This window comes from Crocuta crocuta, unplaced genomic scaffold (assembly GCF_008692635.1).
Source record: "Crocuta crocuta isolate KB4526 unplaced genomic scaffold, BGI_CrCroc_1.0 scaffold83, whole genome shotgun sequence".
Taxonomy (NCBI): Eukaryota; Metazoa; Chordata; class Mammalia; order Carnivora; family Hyaenidae; genus Crocuta; species Crocuta crocuta.
Window position 1 is genome coordinate 1796473 of NW_027529638.1, and position 19557 is coordinate 1816029.

Consider the following 19557-nt stretch of genomic DNA (forward strand, 5'->3'; position numbering starts at 1 on the left):
AATTGCTTTACATGAAGTACCATAAGTAAGATTTTTACTGGACATATTTTGACTTTTAAAATCATTCCTCAAGAGGTTAATAAAAGGCCATAGTGTATTCTCTGTCATCTCTTTTAGTATGGTCCACAGCTCATTTAAGTTATCACTTCTTTCCAGCTTCTATTTTATTTTCTTTTTCTTCAAAAGAGGAAGACTACATATGTCATTGAGTCAGACTGCCTAAAGAGATGAATTAAGGACACAGTTTGAAGGTATTCATTGTTGACTCTTTTTTAGCACATGCAATTCTAAAAACAGAATATTTTTTCTCTCCTGTGGACTAAACTTTCAAACATAGAGTTTATTAGTATAAGAGCTATAGGTTTTTGAATATAGAAAGTTCTCTATTCAAGTCCTAGTTCTTTTACTTTCTTCTAACTTTGTATTTGGTAATTCATCTTACATGGTGATTGCATAATTTAATATCCTCACCTATAATATGAGAATGAAGACAGGAATTTCAAAGTTTAATAATATTATTACTCTTTTTTAACAATAAGCTCCCAGTGGCAAGCATGCATACACACAACTTTGGACATATATGTAAGATTTATTGTCGGCAAGAATTTAAAATAGTAGTTGAAAGTTGATTTCTCTTAAATATTTGGTTTGTATATGGCAAAAAAAACACAACCCTATGATTATGAAACAGATCTTTAGAAATGAGACAAATTGGGTCCATTTTGCAACCACTTACAGCTAATAAATACCTAGAAAATATTGTCATCCTTGTAAGGAAACTCATATCTCACTTACTGTTGTGAACTCTACAGCTATTAGAGAACCACTGTTTTCTCATTGTTCAGGAAATACTTTGTAAAGCAACTCAGTAATAGCTGTGTCCTGCTCCCTAACACATTTCCTCAGTATATGTATATGAAACAGTGTATGAGACAACACAAAATATGACATGTTGGAAAGAGGTTCTTAGATTCCCATAAAATTTTTGGTTTTATTTGTTAAAAATGTTAATAATGAAGATAAAATAACAAGTGAATTCAGAGTTAAAAAAATATGAAGTTTGAGAATTATGTCGGAAGCATACTATTTCCTACCTGAAATCTACCACAGGATGCCTTCTTTCCTTTAGAAATGAAGACAGTGTTTGACAGTTCTAAAGTACTTAATTTCAAGAGACTTATCTGTGAAGACAATGTTTTACATTCTAAAGTGCTTAATTTCAAGTGACTTATCTAAGTCAACTCAGATTGGTAAATTACTCTTTTTTATCTAGAAGCAAAGTGGATTTTTTTTTTACTTTTTTTACTATGTAGAAGACAGCTTAAACTAAACTATTTGTGTGCAAAATTAGTTTTACACTTCAAAGAGTATAGAATTCACACTGTTTTGTTTCATGCAGGTATTTCTTTTACATATGATTTTACCATACCAGTTCTCACCATTTTTATGGTGATTGAAGGTAGTATTAAAAGATCTAGGGAATTGTTATAAAAGGGAAAAAAAGTTATGTCTGTTCCATCTAATATTATCTGTAAGTCTTCTCAGTGAATGTGCTTTTTAAGAGGCTACCTTCTTCCCTTTTTTTTTTTTTTTTAAGTGCATCATTTCAGTTTGGGAACCATTTGAACTACTGTGCAGTGTTTAAAAAGTCTCTTTTCAGAAACCGTTTCTTTCCTTTCTTGTCATGGCAGTTAAATTTGCAATAACAGGAATTGCTTCAAACAAATGTATGATAGATATGGAGAAAGGGATTGAAACAAGGTATAAAATTCTGGATTATAAAACTTCACAGATTCAGTTTGAAAATATGGAAAAATTGAAGAGTTAAACAATCAATTCTTTTCCATTTTATTTTAGTAGTAAAATATACATAAGGTAAAATGTATCATGTTAATCATTATTAAGTATACAGTTTCATTGTGTTCAGTACATTCATAAACTTGTGCTACTTTCATAAATATCTGTTTTCAAAACTCCTTTCATCTTGTAAAACTGAAATTCTATACCTATTTAATAGCCCCTCTCCAAACTCCTCTCCTTAAGCCCCAGAACTCTACCAGTCTAGTGTCTATCTCTATGATTTTGACTACTCAGTATTTCATATAATAGATTCATCTAGGTTTTATTTAATCGCAACTGGCTTATTTCACTTAGCATAAAATCCTCAAAGCTCATCTTTGTTATATCATATGTCAGAAATTAGTTCATTCTGTTTTTTAAAACTTTAATTTTTTTAAAGTTTATTTGAGAGAAAAAAAAAAAAAACACAAGCAGGAAAGGAGCAGAGAGAGAGCGGGATAGAAAATCTCACAAGCAGGCTCTGTACTGCCAGCACAGAGAACAACTTGGGGCTTGATCCCATGTACTGTGAGATAATGACCTGAGCCAAAATCAAAGGTCAGATGCTAAACTGACTGAGTGACCCAGGCACTCCAGAATTTCTTTCATTCTTATGGCTGAATAGTATTTCATTGTATGTGTATTTTTATTGTCCATTCATCTATCAGTAAACACTTAGGTTACTTCTATGTTTTAGCTATTAAGAATAATGCTACTATGAATATGAGTGTACAAATATCTCTTCAAGATGCTTTTCTCAATTTTTTGAGTTATATAGTCATAAGTAAAAAATGTTGAATCACATGATAATTCTATGTTTTTTTGTTTGTTTCTTTGTTTTTAGGACTACCATGCTGTTTTCCACAGCAGCTGTACCATTTTACATTATCAACATTGTTACAGAAAGGTTCCACTTTCTCTACATCTTTGCATATGCTTCTTATTTTCGGGTTATTTTTGAGAGTAGCAATTCTTAATAGTATGAGGTGATATCTCAATGTACTTTTGAATTTTATTTTCTTAATGATTAGTGATATGGAGCATCTTTTCATGAACTTATTTAGCACTTAGATATCTACTTTGGAAAAATATCTATTCAGGTTCTTTGTACAGTTTTGAAGCAGATTGTCTGGTTTTTGAGTTTTAGGAGTCTCCCTATATCTGGATATTAATTTCTTATCAGATATATGATTTACAATTAATTTGTGAGTCTCTTGTAAATAGTATATTGTTGGATCATTGTTTTTGTTTGTTTTTAACCTTTTTGCCAAATTCTGTCTTTTGATGGAAGAGCTTATAACATTTACATGTGAAATAATTACTGAGGGGACTTATGTCATTTTGTTATTTGTTTTCCTTGAATCTTAGTAGCTTTCTTGCCTCTCATTTCCCGCACTACTGTCTTCTTTTTTATTTAATTGTTTTTTGGTAACATTCAAAGTTTTATGGTTTTACATTTAAACGTTTAAATTCCTTTCTCATTTTCTTTTATGTATATTCCATCACAGTTTTCTTTGTAATCACCATGAGGATTATACTTAACATCCTAAAGTTATAACACTCAAATTTGAATTTATACCAGCTAAATTTCAATAATAACCAAAAACTCCGCTCCTTTATACCTCCATATCCAGCCCTTTTGATTGTTGATGTCATAAAATTGCATTTATTTACGTTGTGTGCTGCAAAACATATGCTAATATTTTAAAAAGTCTATTAGTCTCAAATAATCTTCATATGACTTTGAGCTGCAATGGCATGTCCTTTCGTTTCACTGAAGGATTCCATTGAGAATTTCTTGGAAAGCAGATGTAATGCTAATGAACACCCTTAACTTTTGTTTATCTGGGTATATCTTAATTTCTCCTTTAGTTTTGCCTGATGCCTTCTGGCCTCCAAAGTTTCTAATGAGAAGTCTGTTGATAATCTTACTGAGGATCCCTTGTATATGAGTGCCTTCCATTTTCCTGCATTCAAGATTTTTCCCTATGTGTTTTGCTTTTGAGAGTTGAATTATAATGTTTCTTAGTGTTAGTTTCTTTGGTTTCTTCTGTCTTGAGTTCACTGAGTTTCTCGGATGTTTATATGTCTTTTATCAAATTTGGGAAGTTTTAAGTTATAATTTCCTCAGTTATTCTCTCTTTTCCTATGAGAATCCCACAGTGCATGTGTTGGTCTTCTTAATGTTGTCTCACAGGTCTTTTAAATTTTGTTCACTTTTCTTCAATCATTTTTTTCCTCTTTCTCAGACCTCATAATTTCTATTGTCATATCTTCAAGGTCACTGATTCTTCTGCCTGCTCTTTGAGGCCTTCTAGTGATTTTCATTTCTATTATTGTACTTTCCAGTTCCAGAATTTGTTTTTGGTTTCCCTTTAGGTCTTCAGTACCTTTATTGATATTTCTATTTGCCCATCCATTGTTTTCTTGACTTTTTCTGTATCTTTGTTTAGTTTGTTGATCATCCTTAAGGCAGCTGTTTTAAAATCTTCCTCTAATAGATCTACCACTAGATATTTTCCGGGATGGTTTCTGTTAATTTAGGGTTTTTTCCCCCTTCAAATGGGCCATAATTTCCTGTGTTCTTTGTATACTATATGCTTTTTTGTTTAAAACTGGATATATCAATCTAAAAATACGTTATATCTGAAAGTCAGGTTCTCCTCTTTCCTCAGAGTTTACTCTTCTTTGTTTTTGTTTTTATTTGTGTCTTTTTAAAAAATTTTTGTAGGTTGTCCCTGTGTCAACAATCAACCTGAAATATAAATTTAAAGTCTTTTCAGTTCCTTCTCCACCCCCATCTTTTTCTAGGCATGTATATTGACTTTTTAATTTATCTGTATATAGCTGCTGTTGAATATCCTGGTTGGTATTGTCTGGCTCCCAAAGGAGAAAAATAGAAAAATGAAGGGGGAAAACAAGAGAACTGGCTCTTTAAATCTTCTGGAAGTCACTCCAGCCATAGTGGGGAGGGGGTGGGGGTTTGCAAAAAGGAGAGGAGTAGAGAGGGGAAAGTGGAGTGCAGGAATACTGGTTTCCTGTTTCTTTTTCTACCCTCTAAGATGAGAAGCAGAATCAGCCATGTGTGCCACAGCACAGATCCCTGGTATTTAGAGGAAAGAATTCTTTTTGCCCACTCTGGCTCCTACAAACTATGTGCCAGGTGCTCCTGAAGAGGCCTACAGATGCCTGCCAGATGGCTGAGGGGTGGAAGATGGGTAGCTGTTACTGTATTAAGGGCTGAAGTTGACCAAAATTAACCAGAGTTTAACCTCTAAGCCTTTCTCTGGAAATTGCAGTCCTTTAATATGTTTCAAAGTTACAAAATAGTTACATCAGACAGAATCTACCAATACAATTGTTGTCTAGACAGGGAAACAATTTCCTGACTCCACTCCTCTTACTCCACCATCTTCCCAGAGTCCTTTGTAAATAGTGCTATTTTTTTTTTTNCGACTAAGCCACCCAGGCGCCCCTAAATAGTGCTATTTTTATAACGACTTGATTACTGATCTTTCAATATCTAATGCTCTTTTGGAAATTCCAAATAATTCTTTTTAGAAGAACGGATTTGGGATATATATATATATATATAGTCCCCAAACCCCAGACTTAGATACAAATGCAAAGCTTTTCAGAGAGGATCTATGTTCCAACACAAATTAATTGTTTTAAAGATTAGATTCCTATATCTTCTACCTGGACAAGTCAAATTATCTTTTACTTAAGCAGCCTGTATTTCCTTCTGTCCTACAAACTTCTGGAAAACATACAGGCAAGTCAGATATTCAAGTGAAGCTATTAATCAGTTTAAATTTGGTTTGGGTTTCTGTATAACTTTGCAAACATTTTAAAAGAAATATGAATTAAAATGTCATTGGAGAGTTGGGCTGAGTAAAAGGCCATGTTAGAATGAAGAACCCCTTCATGAATTCGACTTAGCTCACCCTGTGATGCAATGTTACAACTTAAATTCCAACATAAATGCCCTTGTCTGAAATCTTAAGAGACAGTCATTTAAATTTTGGCTTTTTAGTCTATGATTTGCTCTTCTCATCTTAAGTCACTTTAACATAATATTTTGGAAAAAAAAGATTATTTAAAGATATCTGTAATATAAAAATATTTCAAAATTTATAATGTGTCTTCGAGTATTTTTATATGATCATTTTCGTGATCTGCATTGAATTTTATCTCTTTACAGTTGTATCTTTCTACACTATATCCCTAACTAATTCCCTCTGTGATCTTGGCAATATTCTTTATTGATTATCTATCTTTAAAACTTATCAACTAGATGATCATCGTGGTTAAAGTGGAAGTTAATATTCTAATGTACTTTGAACTCTAAGAACAAAGTGCTGAGTAAGCATTAGACACTGGGAGATAATGAACCAGTTAGTTTCTATACATGGTCACAATTTGAATATTACAGACCCAAGTAAACTATTAAAGGCCTTTAATACATAAAGTCAATGACTCTGGCATTGTCATTCTATGAGGATCATTAGTCACTAAGTGAAAAAAAAAAATTGAACTCTTTAAGAAATGAAAGGCTAGAAATTTGTTATGAACCCTGCATTTAAGAACATATCAAAGTCCGTATGTTACTGGAACCCACTTAACATTACTCTAAAGTAACTACGAAAATTGTCATTAAACCTAATGTTTAGAAATTTATCTCAGTTTAATTTCTTGTATACATGAGATTATTGAAAAAAAATAAAGTTTGAGAAAAATTGTGTAAATACTTGGGCTAAACTATTCTTTAAATAGTATAGTTTAAATCATTGTGGTAAATATTATATCTACAAAAATATGCAAAAATATTATTTGAACACTTTTATATGCTAGTCATAGTTAATAAAAATTTCTCCCAACAGGGCCACCGAGGTGGTTCAGCTGGTTCAGCATTTGACTTGGTTTCAGCTCAAATCATGATCTCAGGGTTCATAAGTTCAAGACCCACATTGGGCTCTGTGCAGCTAGTACAGAGCCTGCTTGAGATTCTCTCTGTCCCTCTCCCACTTTCTTTCTCCCTCTCTCTCAATAAATAAACTTAAAAAAACCTACAAAAATATTAAAGCCTATTTAGGAATTTTAACGTACAAATAAAATTTAATTGTGATAGTTATGAAAATAAAAATGTTCCTATCACTTGGTAGTATAGAAATTTATGATAACGAATACATTGTCATATATTAACTTGTAGTTTTTTTAGGAAAGTTTTGAAACTGAGAACTTTGAATTCTGCCAGTCACTACTTGCTTTGGGTCATGGGAAGATAATTTAATCTGAGTCTTATTTTCTGTCAATGCTTTTTCATCAAAACTAAATGATAACCCAGCTAACCACTTAGTACAGTGCTTATTACTAACACATGCTAATTGAGTTCACTGTTATTATTTCAATTATTATAAACTTGACAGAAAGACAACAGAATAAAATTGTCTTGGATTCAGAATAATATTTGCTAATTTTCATGAATTTGGTGTATATCCAGTACTTCCTTTCCAACAGTTAGAATTATTGTTTCAGTTTACTTCCTTAGTCAGAGTGCGAAGGGTTAGATAGGGTGAACTGGGGAAAATATACCTTTTGTTAAAAGGAGAAAGAGTTCTAAAAACCCCATTCATGACTGTTAAGACATTAACATTGAATATATCGGGAAAATTTCTGTTGAATGAGAAGGGACTGCAGACAACATTTGTAATACAGAATCCATGGAAGATATCTCAATGTAATTAATATTATCTGGGCCGATTGCTTTATATATACATACACACATACACACATGCATGCCGATAGCTTTACACACACACACACACACACACACACACAACCTTCATTGTAATAATATCCCACTGAAATAGTAGTCTGTATACTCAAAGATGCCAGGTGGTATGGAAAATGCTTATTTCATTAGGTTACAATTCTGGTAATTTTTAATGTTGTCTAGTAGTATGTTTAACCTTGTTTCTTCCAACTGAGAACAATATAAGTGGAGGGTGAAATAAAGGAGAAATCTGATTTTTGAGGTATTTATAATATCTTTGATTATTTGTGCTTCTTTTGAAATGTGTATACAGTCTCCACTGACCTAGTGGGGATACCATTACTAGATGCAAAAGAAGTTAAACATCTCTTTTTAAAAAATATTTTTTTATTGAGAGAGAGAGAGAGAGAGAAAGCAAGAGCATGCGACTGGAGGAGGGGCAGATAGAGGGAGGGAGAGAATCCTAAGCTTGCTTTGTGCTTCCAGGACAGAGCCTAATGCCGTGCTGGATCCCACAACCCTGGGGTCATGACCTGAGCCTAAATCAAGAGTCAGACACTTAACTGACTGGACCACCCAGGCGTCCCTAAAGAACTCTTATATGTATATCTGCACAACATACAACTATGTGTATGCAGATAATTATTAGAATTAAAAAAAACCTACTTGTGAATAGTAGTATCTAAAACAGTGAATATGTATGGCGATTTAACAATTCTGAATAGCTCTGCAAAACTTAAACTCTACTGTGACCAATAAATTGTCCCAAAACAGAGTTTTGCTTTTTTTCTTTATTTAACTTCCTAAGTTAAATTGTTGATGACTCTAGGGCAAATCAAACGCATTTTATGTAGAAATATTCTTATGTTCAAGTTATGCTCTGATTCTTCAATTTTTAATACTTAATGGCTTATAGTAGATGAATTTGATATGTGAATCACCAGATGTAGTACCAGTTACTGAATGTACATATGCAATTATATATACATATATATATCTGACACTGTGTGTATGTATATGTTTTTTTGTCACGTAAATGCTTGAAATGAAACAACGAAACATAATATGGAAGAAACAGCTCCAAACTTGAAACCAGAAAACCTAAATTCCTATTCCGTCCCATCTAAATTCTGGCTGTGTAATTTTATTCAAATCACTTAAAATATTTTCACTACATTTTCTGAAGAAGTGGAGTTTTTATATACCATCTCTAAAATGTCTTTCAACTGTGAGTCTATGCAATCTCAGTTGCCCATTTTCATGGTCATCTTATCAAGGCATCTTAATTTTGTTATGATCTGATTCAATATGTAGTAGATATCAACTGTCTTATCAGCAAATTATTTCTTAAGAAACAATGAAGCTTGACTTTTAAGATTATCCCTGTGTTGATTATTTTAATGGGCATTCTGGAGTTATGATAATAATGCCATTGAAAATAAATGCACATACAAATACATTAGCAAGTCTACTTTTGTTTTGATTTAGAGTTAGTTGTAAGTCACATTATTCTCCTGTCTTTGAATCTGGGTATTGTATTTTTTAATATTATGTCTAACTAAACATAAGGAAAGGTTACTGTGTTACTATTTCTTGAATATCTAATATATCCAGGTTCCCTTTTAACACTCAAAATATATAAATAGCTCCTATGACCTGTGAAATTGTATTTTGCTAATGAGACAAAGCTTATATACCTCCATGATGGAGGCAACACCATGGATAAAGACAAGAAGGTAAAAATATTTCTAAACTTACTGTTTCTCAAAACTTCTAATGTTTTTGAGAATTATTGAGTTGATCAGATCAGTAACTTCTTATAAATGTTTATTGCTAGGCATATTTGCAAATATGAATCTATGTAAAATGATTCATGGCATAAAATACTGACTTGTACTGATCACCCTTCACAAAAAGTAAAAGAAAAACAAAGACATCAGCATATTTTTAACATTTATATAAACTGTAAGTCTTTACTTTCTAAGATATAAGATATAAGAAGACAAGTAAACATGATGTTTGTATTTAAAAACATATATGTGTCCTTGTCCATTTATGTCGTTCTTCTGTATAAGTAAAGCCATTCCCCCCTCAAAGAAGGAACATATCATCATCATTACCTAAGAATGGAAATGACTGATTACAAATTTTAGGAGGTATTCCTAGTCTGTTTTATTGCTTGGTTATTATTCCTTCTAGTTTGATCAGTGTGAAGTGTAAATGGTATATAATTTGTTGATCAAACTGTGTGTGTGTGTGCATGCGTGTGTAAGTAATGGAAGAATTATTTCCTTTTGACAATAAATTTCAATCTTCTTTTTACCTCAAGGTTGTAAAATAAAACTGACAGTAAAAAAAAAAATGCTAACAAAAATTGCTGGGAAAGCACTAAATGCTGGGTCATCATGTCAACTATATAGTTATGAATGTTGCACTCAAGGATCTTTATAAATTTCAAAAAAAGTAAATCTAAGATGTTTGAGATTGGATTACACTGGTAATGTGTGTGTATTGATACAAAGGATAAAGAGATGGAGGTGCTGTACTCTTGGAAGTGCGTGAAATAGGAACCTTCTTTCATGAGATTCTACATGTGGAACTCACTGGGCTGTTTTCAGAATACTTGTGTTTAATACAAAATGCTGCATGTACTCTTTGGTATAAAGCCAAATCTAAGATGAGATTTTATAGCTGAAGAAAAAGAGTAAATAAATAACTGGATTTGAAATGTTGATAGGATTTCCTGTTCTTTGGTTATGCTGTGTGCAGTAAGATGAAACGTTTCTTCTGTGTACTTTTTGCTGTTTGAAAAAAAAAAAAAGAACTGCTTCTTTTGTGCATTTCTTTTCAGTATATCCTACTTCAGCATGGAATTGACTAATTTGCTATCATTTCTGTAGGTTTCTGCCGTTTATTAGCCAGGCTTAATATTTAAGGCAGTCTTAACTGTTCTGTCAGGTAGCAGTAAAATGTCCCATTAGAATGTGTTACCAGTACTCAGCAGAAGTCAGCGATATCACCCACTTTAAAACAAGGTTGATTAGAAACTCTTCTTTGAAAGGACCCATTTAGAATCCATGACAAGCTGAAGGATCTTTATATAAACATACATTACTTCTTTGTGAGTAGACATTTAGATTATCTGCTTTGAAATGAATTGGTTAATGCAGCTCCAATTATATAGTACATTTATATCACATTTTCTAACAAACTTTTAAAGAAATTTGTGATCTTTAAAGAAATAAAGATCTGAATCTGATCATATTAAATTTCAACATGATGATGAATCTAGATTCTCATAACAGTTATCACAAATTAAAATGAGTCTTATGATGTTTATTTTATTTTTTTTAAATTTTTTTAATGTTTTATTTATTTCTAGGAGAGAGAGAGAGAGACAGCGAGACAGCGTGAGCAGGGCAAGGTCAGAGAGAGAGGGAGTCACAGACTCTGAAACAGGCTCCAGGCTCTGAGCTGGCAGTCAGCACAGAGTTCGACGTGGGGCTCGAACCCACGAACCGCGAGATCATAACCTAAGCGGAAGTCGGATGCTTAACCGACTGAGCCACCCAGGTGCCCCTTATGAATGATGTTTAAAATCAGCAAGACAAATCTAACATTTATTGCCTAAATAATTTCACAGAAACAATTTCTAGAGTAGATTTCAATCTGATTCAGAAATTAGATGCTAGGCCAAAAGCTAACATCCATAATATTTATTATCCTTGATTATATTAATAAAATATTAATATCCTGAGCTAATAGATATTTATAATATAATTAGGGAGTACTTTTTTTTTCAATTAAAAAGTTCTTCATTCTTTCTCATGATCTTAGCATGTACTTAGAATATACTTTAGGAAATAGAAAGCAAGGGTTTGAAGAGGTTGATCAAAGTTAGTACAATCCATGCAAATATAAAAGAGCAGTGACAAGAGAAACCTAGGTTCACACAAAGGCCTGTTAGACACTGTGTCTTCTCTAGTAAAAATTGATAATTGCCTTCCTATAATGAGGCTGCTTAAGGTGAAGAGGGCAAAAGTAACCTGCCACACCTGTCAGAAGTGGACATATTTTCACCCTTGCTTTATCATGTATTGACTCTAATAATGCATGTTTAATATCATGATCTGTCTTTTACTAGAAGGTTTTGGGCTTTAGTCACAAATGCATAAAATCAACAGAACTAGCTGATGTAAAAGGTCTGTTTCTATATATACATATGTGTGTATGTATGGATATATATAAACACGTATATGCGTGTTTGTGTCCTTATATGTAGTCTGTGTTTATCTCTCTGTGTGTGCGTATATAAAACCCATATACGTTTACATATTGGAAAAAGACATTTTAATGTCTTTAATGTCATACATATCTATATAATACTACAAGGAGTATTATATAGATATGTATGTAGATATGTATGTGTAGTCATTCTTTTATCGTGTTATTGACCCTGAGGTGTATGTCTTTCTTTTTTTTTTTCCTTTTTTCCGGGGGAAATGCATTTGGTTCACTCACAAGGGCAAGAAGTACACTGGCCCGATATTTATAATTTCAAAATAAACCATTTAAAAATGTGCTCCTAGCACCAGCAGAATCATAATGAATACAAATAAAGCATGCATAGCCAGATGGAAAAGAATCTCCCAGATTTGCAGTAAAGTCAGGATCCTATTAAAAATACTTTTGTTTCTTACGGTCATAATCCTGAAAGGCAATATCCATGGTGACTTAGAGTAAAGATATTGGAGTCAAGGAGTCAAGAAATCTGGCCCTTATTCCTCTGGCATATTCCTTGCACTGAAACTTAATTTTCATAACTATGTGTATGTAACAGTATACATACCACTTAATTATTTTAAGGATTAAGTGAGATTTTGTAATATGGAAAAAATATTAATAGAAAATGTTAAGCACTGTTTGGATTACAGTAATTAAAAATAAAAAAGGGGCACATCGGTGGCTCAGTCAGTTAGGCACCAGACTTTGCCTCAGTTCATGATCCTGCCATTCATGAGTCCCAGCCCCCCATCAGACTCTTCTGCTGTCAGTACAGAGCCCGAGTCCAAACATCTGTCGCCCTCTCTCTGCCCCCAACTCACACTCATAAGCTCTTTCTGTCTTTCAAAAAAATAATATAAAATAAAAATAAATAAAAATTAAAATAAAACCTAGCATTTAGTGAAAATCTGCTATTCAGTTAACACAATTTATTTACATTTTATATGGATAATCTCATTTAATACAGTTAATAGCCCTTACAGATAGGTATCATCATTAGAATTTACAGATGATGAATAAGGGGTTTAGAATGAATCCTTTGTTCAGGGTCATATGCTTAACAAATGGCAGTTAGAATTTGAAATCAGTTTACTCCTAGAACTGGTATGTTTAACCAATACCCTGTTAACAGGCAGTCAAGTTAGCCACAATTCTTAACATCATCATTATTGTATTTATGCGAAAAAGACTGTAATTATCCATTAGGATTTATGTTGGTTGGTTCTTAAGAAATAGTTCTCAAATTGTCTCTGCTCAGAGATTTCTATGTGTCTAATAGTATTGAATTTATATTGTAAAAGATATTGAAAACCTTATTCAAAATTTAAAAAAAGAAAGGAAGAAATAAAAAGAAAAATGAAAAATAAATTAAGATTACAATAGAAGTTTGATTTCCATACACTGTGTGAATGGCTCTCAGAAAGTTTCCTGATATAATCTTCCTATTGTTCAGAAAAAAATATTCTTCAAACTATCAATTCCTAAAGATATCATTATATGAGATGTCCTAATGTATCAGTCTCTTTGTCCTGCGGAAGATTTTGGGACTTACTATATTGTCTCACCAAAACTCTGCCTGAAATAATGCTTCGATGTGCTGTTCATCATTTCCATTTGGAAGAAGTCACTACATTCCTGCTTAGCTATCATACTGCTTCCAGTAGAATGTGTTTCAGTAATAAATAAAGTGCATGCTTTAAGTGAAAGTATACATTTTTCAAATATATTAGTCCCTGGCATATATACAGAGAGCATGACAGAATATTCATGTTGTTGTTTAATGACAATGCTCACTTGTTTCTAGGAGCAATTTTTGATGAATCTGCCAAAAAGGATGATGAGGTGTTCCGCACAGCAGTTGGTGACCTCAACCAGAATGAAGAGATCTTACAGACTGAGAAAATCACATTTTCGGTGACATTTGTTGATGGCAACAACCCTTTTCAAGCGGTTCAAGAAGGTAAGGCACATCAGCAGTCCAGTTTTCATTTTGTTTATTTTTTGGTTCAATTCAGATGGCAACTAGATTTGTTTGCAAATCAACATGAACATCATTTTTCATCTTTGTTGTATTGCTTTTCTTTGAGGGTGCTGTTTTGTAGATAGCAATACTGAATTCCATTTCTGAAAGGACAGAGTATGGAAAATTATTCTTTTGATTGAGGTATATGTAAAAATGCATATAAATATTTACAGTAAAAGCTTTACTACATTTTATGAGTGCAGTGTAAAGTAAACATTACTTGAAAGTATGGCTTTCTATGCAGAGTTTTAGTTTTGGCTTTTTTTGAGATAGCTGCCACCTTGAGTGTTACAGCATGGAATGACATTTCAGGTGTGTTCGTGACAAATGTATTGGTGGAAAGAAAACTAGTAGGCACTATATACAAATCAAAGAATTTGCTTTGGGATCCTAACATATACACTTTTTACTCTCTATAGTGTGCCAAATATTAAAGCATTTGTTTCCATTCTTTGTGTATACTTAGGTGAATTAAAATTTTTCATAGGGACAAATAATACAAATACAAATTATTTTTATTATACTGGGATGATCATTTCTATGAATGAAGATTTTGATTGAAGGATCTAAGAGTAATAGAATTTTATTTTTGATGCTATTATTCTAATGGAATAGCCTCTTGATTGGCAAAACACTCATTGTTCATGAGACTATTTGTTGCTGATCTAATATATTTTATTGTGATAATATATTTAGACTAAAGGTACCAATACAAAATTTGGTCAAATGAAACACTTGTTTCATTAAAAAACTTAAAGACTATTTGGCAGAAGTAAAGATGGACAAAATATTAAACGTGGTAGAGTTTGACAAGAAACTTTTTAAAGACAAATATTGAAGGGGTAAGGAAAATCAATACGAATATTTTCAAAAAAGTGTCCTTTTTCTCTAATGTTACATCTGCATGATGCAGGGAACTTTTATTGGACTATGCTTTTGATCAGTAGCATTGGCTTCTTTTGAAACTTGTTTGTGTTTACTTGTGTCAGTAAGAGATTAGGTAGAATGATTAGTGATCAAATGGACTTTTCTTATTAATTTGATGGAGTGAAAAAATATTATTTTAATAAAATGAACAGAAGTGTTTTAAGTAAAGATTCTTTTGCAAAGAATATGTGCTTATAATAATATGGAATTTTAATGTTTAGTAAGTAAATATCAATTTAAAAAGATTAATAAAAAACATCTAGTCATTTATATTTTAAAATGAGAATTCTGGGAATTTGGGTCCTATAAAAATGGATGTGTTGATAAATTTTCTATTGAAACATTTAAAAACTAAGTTGATATTATAATTCATAAAGCAATAGGTAAAATAATAAAGTAGAGTTTGAGGAAAATCCAATAATGAAAAAAAGTATTATTCATTCAGTTAGTTTTAGTGACTGGAATGAAGGCAGATAAAAATGAGGACTGGTTACACATGAAGTTTTTAGAAGTTCATCAGGAAACAGATCTGAAATGCTCGGTTTATTTTAGTGTTAGAATTTCCCCCAACTGGCTACATTTAAGAGATGATCTTTATTTTTCAAATTTAATTTTTTTATTTACTTAACCTTTCCCCTATAAGCATTTAATGAGAGAAAGATTTAAAGATAAGCAGCCTATTAACACATAAACAGAATTACAGTATTGATGCCATTAACATGCTTCTTTGTAGCTCTGGAAAAATAAATTTTTGCATAACAATAATTATTTTAATAATAAATATTTAATACTTATTTTTACAGTGAGTTTCTAGAACACAATGTCTTGGTTATAACATAGGATCTAGAACACAATGTCTTGGTTATAACATAGGATCAATATTTCTTTCTCTGGAGATCAATGATTATATTGATTATCATTATCCTGTAACATTAATCTCAGCACTTTTAGATAAATGAACAGTAGAAAAAAATGCCTGTTTTTTTTAAAAATAATCTGGAATCTAACAACCAATTTTAATAATTCTTTTTCCTTACTTTTGAATATATTTGTTGATAAGCTATTATTCATCTTTTGTCTATTGAATCATGGGATGTTTACTAGGGGCAAAGAATTTTTCACACCTTAACCTAGGATTATTTTCATAATTATTTTGGGTGGGGAGTTGGTAGGAAATTTTGGTAGCTGGGATAAAGGTTATTCTCTAAAGAAGATATAGAAATGAAAAAAAATCATATGGTATATTTTTGAAAACTTCAAAAATTATAGAGGTGGGAAATTATATAAACCTAGGTGAATGTTTTTCTTAAACATATGAAGTAAATGAGAGTAGTGTGTTTAAGTAATTCTCCTACATACTGCAAGTGTGTAGCAAGAGACTAAACCAAGACCATCCAACCACTAGTCATTTATTTTCCTTATTATATCTTTTAACCATAGGTACACGAGAGAGAGCACACAATACCTTCTAAGACTTCACTAAATACTGTGGAAAATAGAAAATTGTAGCAGATTTATATGTTTTGATAGGTACTATGGGTTTCAGATACCATGCAATAGTAAAAGATCTTCCAATCTAATTGAACAATACCGTTGATTATATATATCACTCTTGTTCTTTCATCTTTAGTCTTCCCATCTATAAATAATGAATAAATCAAACATAAATGATGTATTTTTAATATTAGTTTCATCTCTATAGATGAAATGTTTCATGACTCTTTGGGACACATTTCCAGATTTAGAAATTTAGGATTCTAGAAATGATAATTATTTAGTCTCTCTTTAGAGACATTGCACATTGCTGAAATTGCCTCCTGGTTTTTCTATGGCTTACTTCAANTGCACTGGCACCCAAGGAACTCATTATTATCACCAGAATCTAGAAATGGTCTTTTGCAGATTCAGTTGATCTGGATCACTACACCTGTTGCTAGATTACTTTCCTTGCTCCTTTCTTATAGATTGTTTCCTTTCTGTCATGCATAAACTGGATAAAACACAGATGCACAACTGTGTGATTAGAAAGAAACTGCTTTTTTCTACTGAAAGCAATAGCAATTATTTGTATTGTTGGCTTCTAGTTGAGACCAACACTACTTTGCTCCAGGAAAGATGGGGACTTACAAGAAAACAAAGTCAAGGGAAAGTAAGGGGAATTCATTTGTAAACATTTCACATAGGAGGTTGAATGCAGACACAAAAATTTATGTATAATTCTTGCATCCATTGGATGTATCAGGAAGAACGTAAAGCACCAAGTGTTGATACTGAAAGTCAAGATTCAGTTAAAAACTTTTGAAATATTTGCTCTTATTAGAAAAACACCTAAAAGGGGCGCCTGGGTGGCTTAGTCGGTTAAGCGTCCGACTTTCACTTAGGTCATGATCTCACGGTTCGTGGGTTCGAGCCCCGTGTCGGGCTCTGTGCTGACTGCCAGCTCAGAGCCTGAAGCCTGTTTCAGTCTGTGACTCCCTCTCTCTCTGACCCTCCCCTGCTCACTCTGTCTCTCTCTCTCTCTCTCCTAGAAATAAATAAAAACATTAAAAAAAAAAAAAGAAAAACACCTAAAAATGAAATACATAGTGAGAAGAGTTTAAGGGCAGAATTATGCTGTAGAGTCACAAATGATTCTGTTTGAAAGAAAAGGAGGAACATATCATAATTATTCCTCCTTATGCTTTATTGCAAACCATTATAAATAATGTAGTTATAAAACTGTTTTTAATGTAAAAATCAGGAATGGTTAAGATTGCTCATCACCTGAGTCTCAGCCTGGCCCACCTTCCACTTACTCCTTTGTATACCCAACATGAATATTGATTGCTCCCAAAAAGTTTGTCGTAAAAAGTAGACATCTTATTTTAATATAGTGATGATTTCAGTTAGATATGCCTCATACATCTTCCAAAATAAAATTATTTTTAATTGTAAAACAATGTGGCTGCTTTTATACATAGTTTATACAATTAGACTTATTTCTTTTTTTTTTTTTAATTAATGTTTTATTTATTTTTGAGAGAGAGACAGAGACAGCATGAGCAGGGGAGGGTCAGGGACAGAGGCAGACAAAGAATCTGAAGACAGGCTCCAGGCTCTGAGCTAGCTGTCAGCACAGAGCCTAATGCAGGGCTTGAACCCACGAACCGCGAGATCATGAACTGAGCCGAAGTTGGACACTTAACTGACTGAGCCACACAGGCGCCCCTAGACTTATTTCCTAATAGTTATATATAAGAGACACATGGAACCATATCATGTGTGTAAAAGGGAAAACAGGAGAGCAGTATAGACAAAATAGTGCAAGGAAATCTAGGAAAATGCACTTCTCCAAAATATTATCACCATTCACTGAATATTTCTGGTGCCATAGGCTAAATCTGAGTAGTCTTGCTCAAAGAGTATGTAAATGTAAAAGAATGATTTATGTAGCTTCTCTATTTGATGCTTTATTCCAGGGCTTAGTCTCATAATTTATATTCCTCTCAACATTAATAGGACATCTTTACTGTGATAAAAAATCTTCTAATTTGGAAATGTTTAGGTTGGATTCTGCAGTTTACTTAGCATAAGACTGCAGTGTGCATGTCTTGTCAGCCTGTGTTTTCTTGGACCAAGTTTGATAGCTTCAATTCCAACTTATTTACTGAATTACATGACAATTAACTGAACTTCAGAATTGATAGATCCAGGGACCAAGAAATAAAAGCTGAACATCATATGGGTATAATTCTGCTTGTTCAGTAATTTATTTATTCATTTTTCCATTGCTTCTTTTCCTACCCACATCAAGGCAAGTGTTGTGCTTTGAATCCCAGTCTCTAAGCTCAATGCTCAGTGTAACTGGTGCCCAGCCATTTGTGCAAAGAGTTGGAAGGACAAGGTGATGGAACTCACTGGCCATCTCCAAATAACCACACAGCAGGAGGGATATTGGATATCCATTCAGTGACTGCCTGGACTGTCTGCTTTCCTCCTTGAGTCTGGGATATTTAGCAATCCACTGCCAGGTCTAGGATCACTTTTCCTTTCTACCTATCACATTCTAAGGACTGGCCAAAAATATCTGGAATCAGAATCATCCTATTGTGTGGTCTTTAGTACCCATCATCAATATAGTATTAAAGTATAAAGAATTCTGTGTACGTTAGGGATAATACCAGCATACATTCTTTTAAGCATCTCACACTAACCCTTTCTGCTGAAGAACTGCCCATCAAGAAGAATTAAATTAAGATATGTTTGGAGTCTGTTTTTGAGAGTACTCAGTCAAATCAATCTGTCCAAGTACTTTATAATGCCTAGTACTATTCCAAGATTGGGCCAGCCACAATAGGAGATTATAAAGAAAATAGAAGACTTAGCGTTATGACCATAGGAACTTTTAAAAAAGTACTTGAGAAAGGGTGTGGATTTTTAGATCATGAACAGTCAAGTAGTCATTATGCTACTTGTAACTTGGGTTTTTAATGATGTTAATTGTAAAAAGAAACAAGATATTACACCTTTTTGAAAACTTTTACTTTTCAGAAAAGAGATGAAATGTGTTTCTTAAGGAAATTCATTATTTTTTAAACTTAGGTTTAATGAAGATAAAAATTCTGTGGATTAATCTTTGTTTCCTGTGATTTATTGCTCTACTTCTATATTAGTAAGCCTTTCCATTATCTCATTCAATATCATGCTCCTATAGTGACAGGTCTCTAAT

The 19557-nt window shown here is 32.6% G+C and overlaps 1 protein-coding gene across 3 annotated transcripts in view; it reads left to right on the forward strand.

Moving 5' to 3' along the window:
* GRID2 (glutamate ionotropic receptor delta type subunit 2) overlaps positions 1 to 19557 on the forward strand; it is a 1445111-nt gene that overhangs the window by 268369 nt on the left and 1157185 nt on the right. For all 3 annotated transcript variants that reach the window (XM_077762310.1, XM_077762308.1, XM_077762309.1), the window contains exon 2: positions 13704 to 13859. In XM_077762310.1, coding sequence (XP_077618436.1) covers positions 13704 to 13859 — 156 coding nt within the window. The remainder of the gene's footprint in view (positions 1 to 13703; positions 13860 to 19557) is intronic.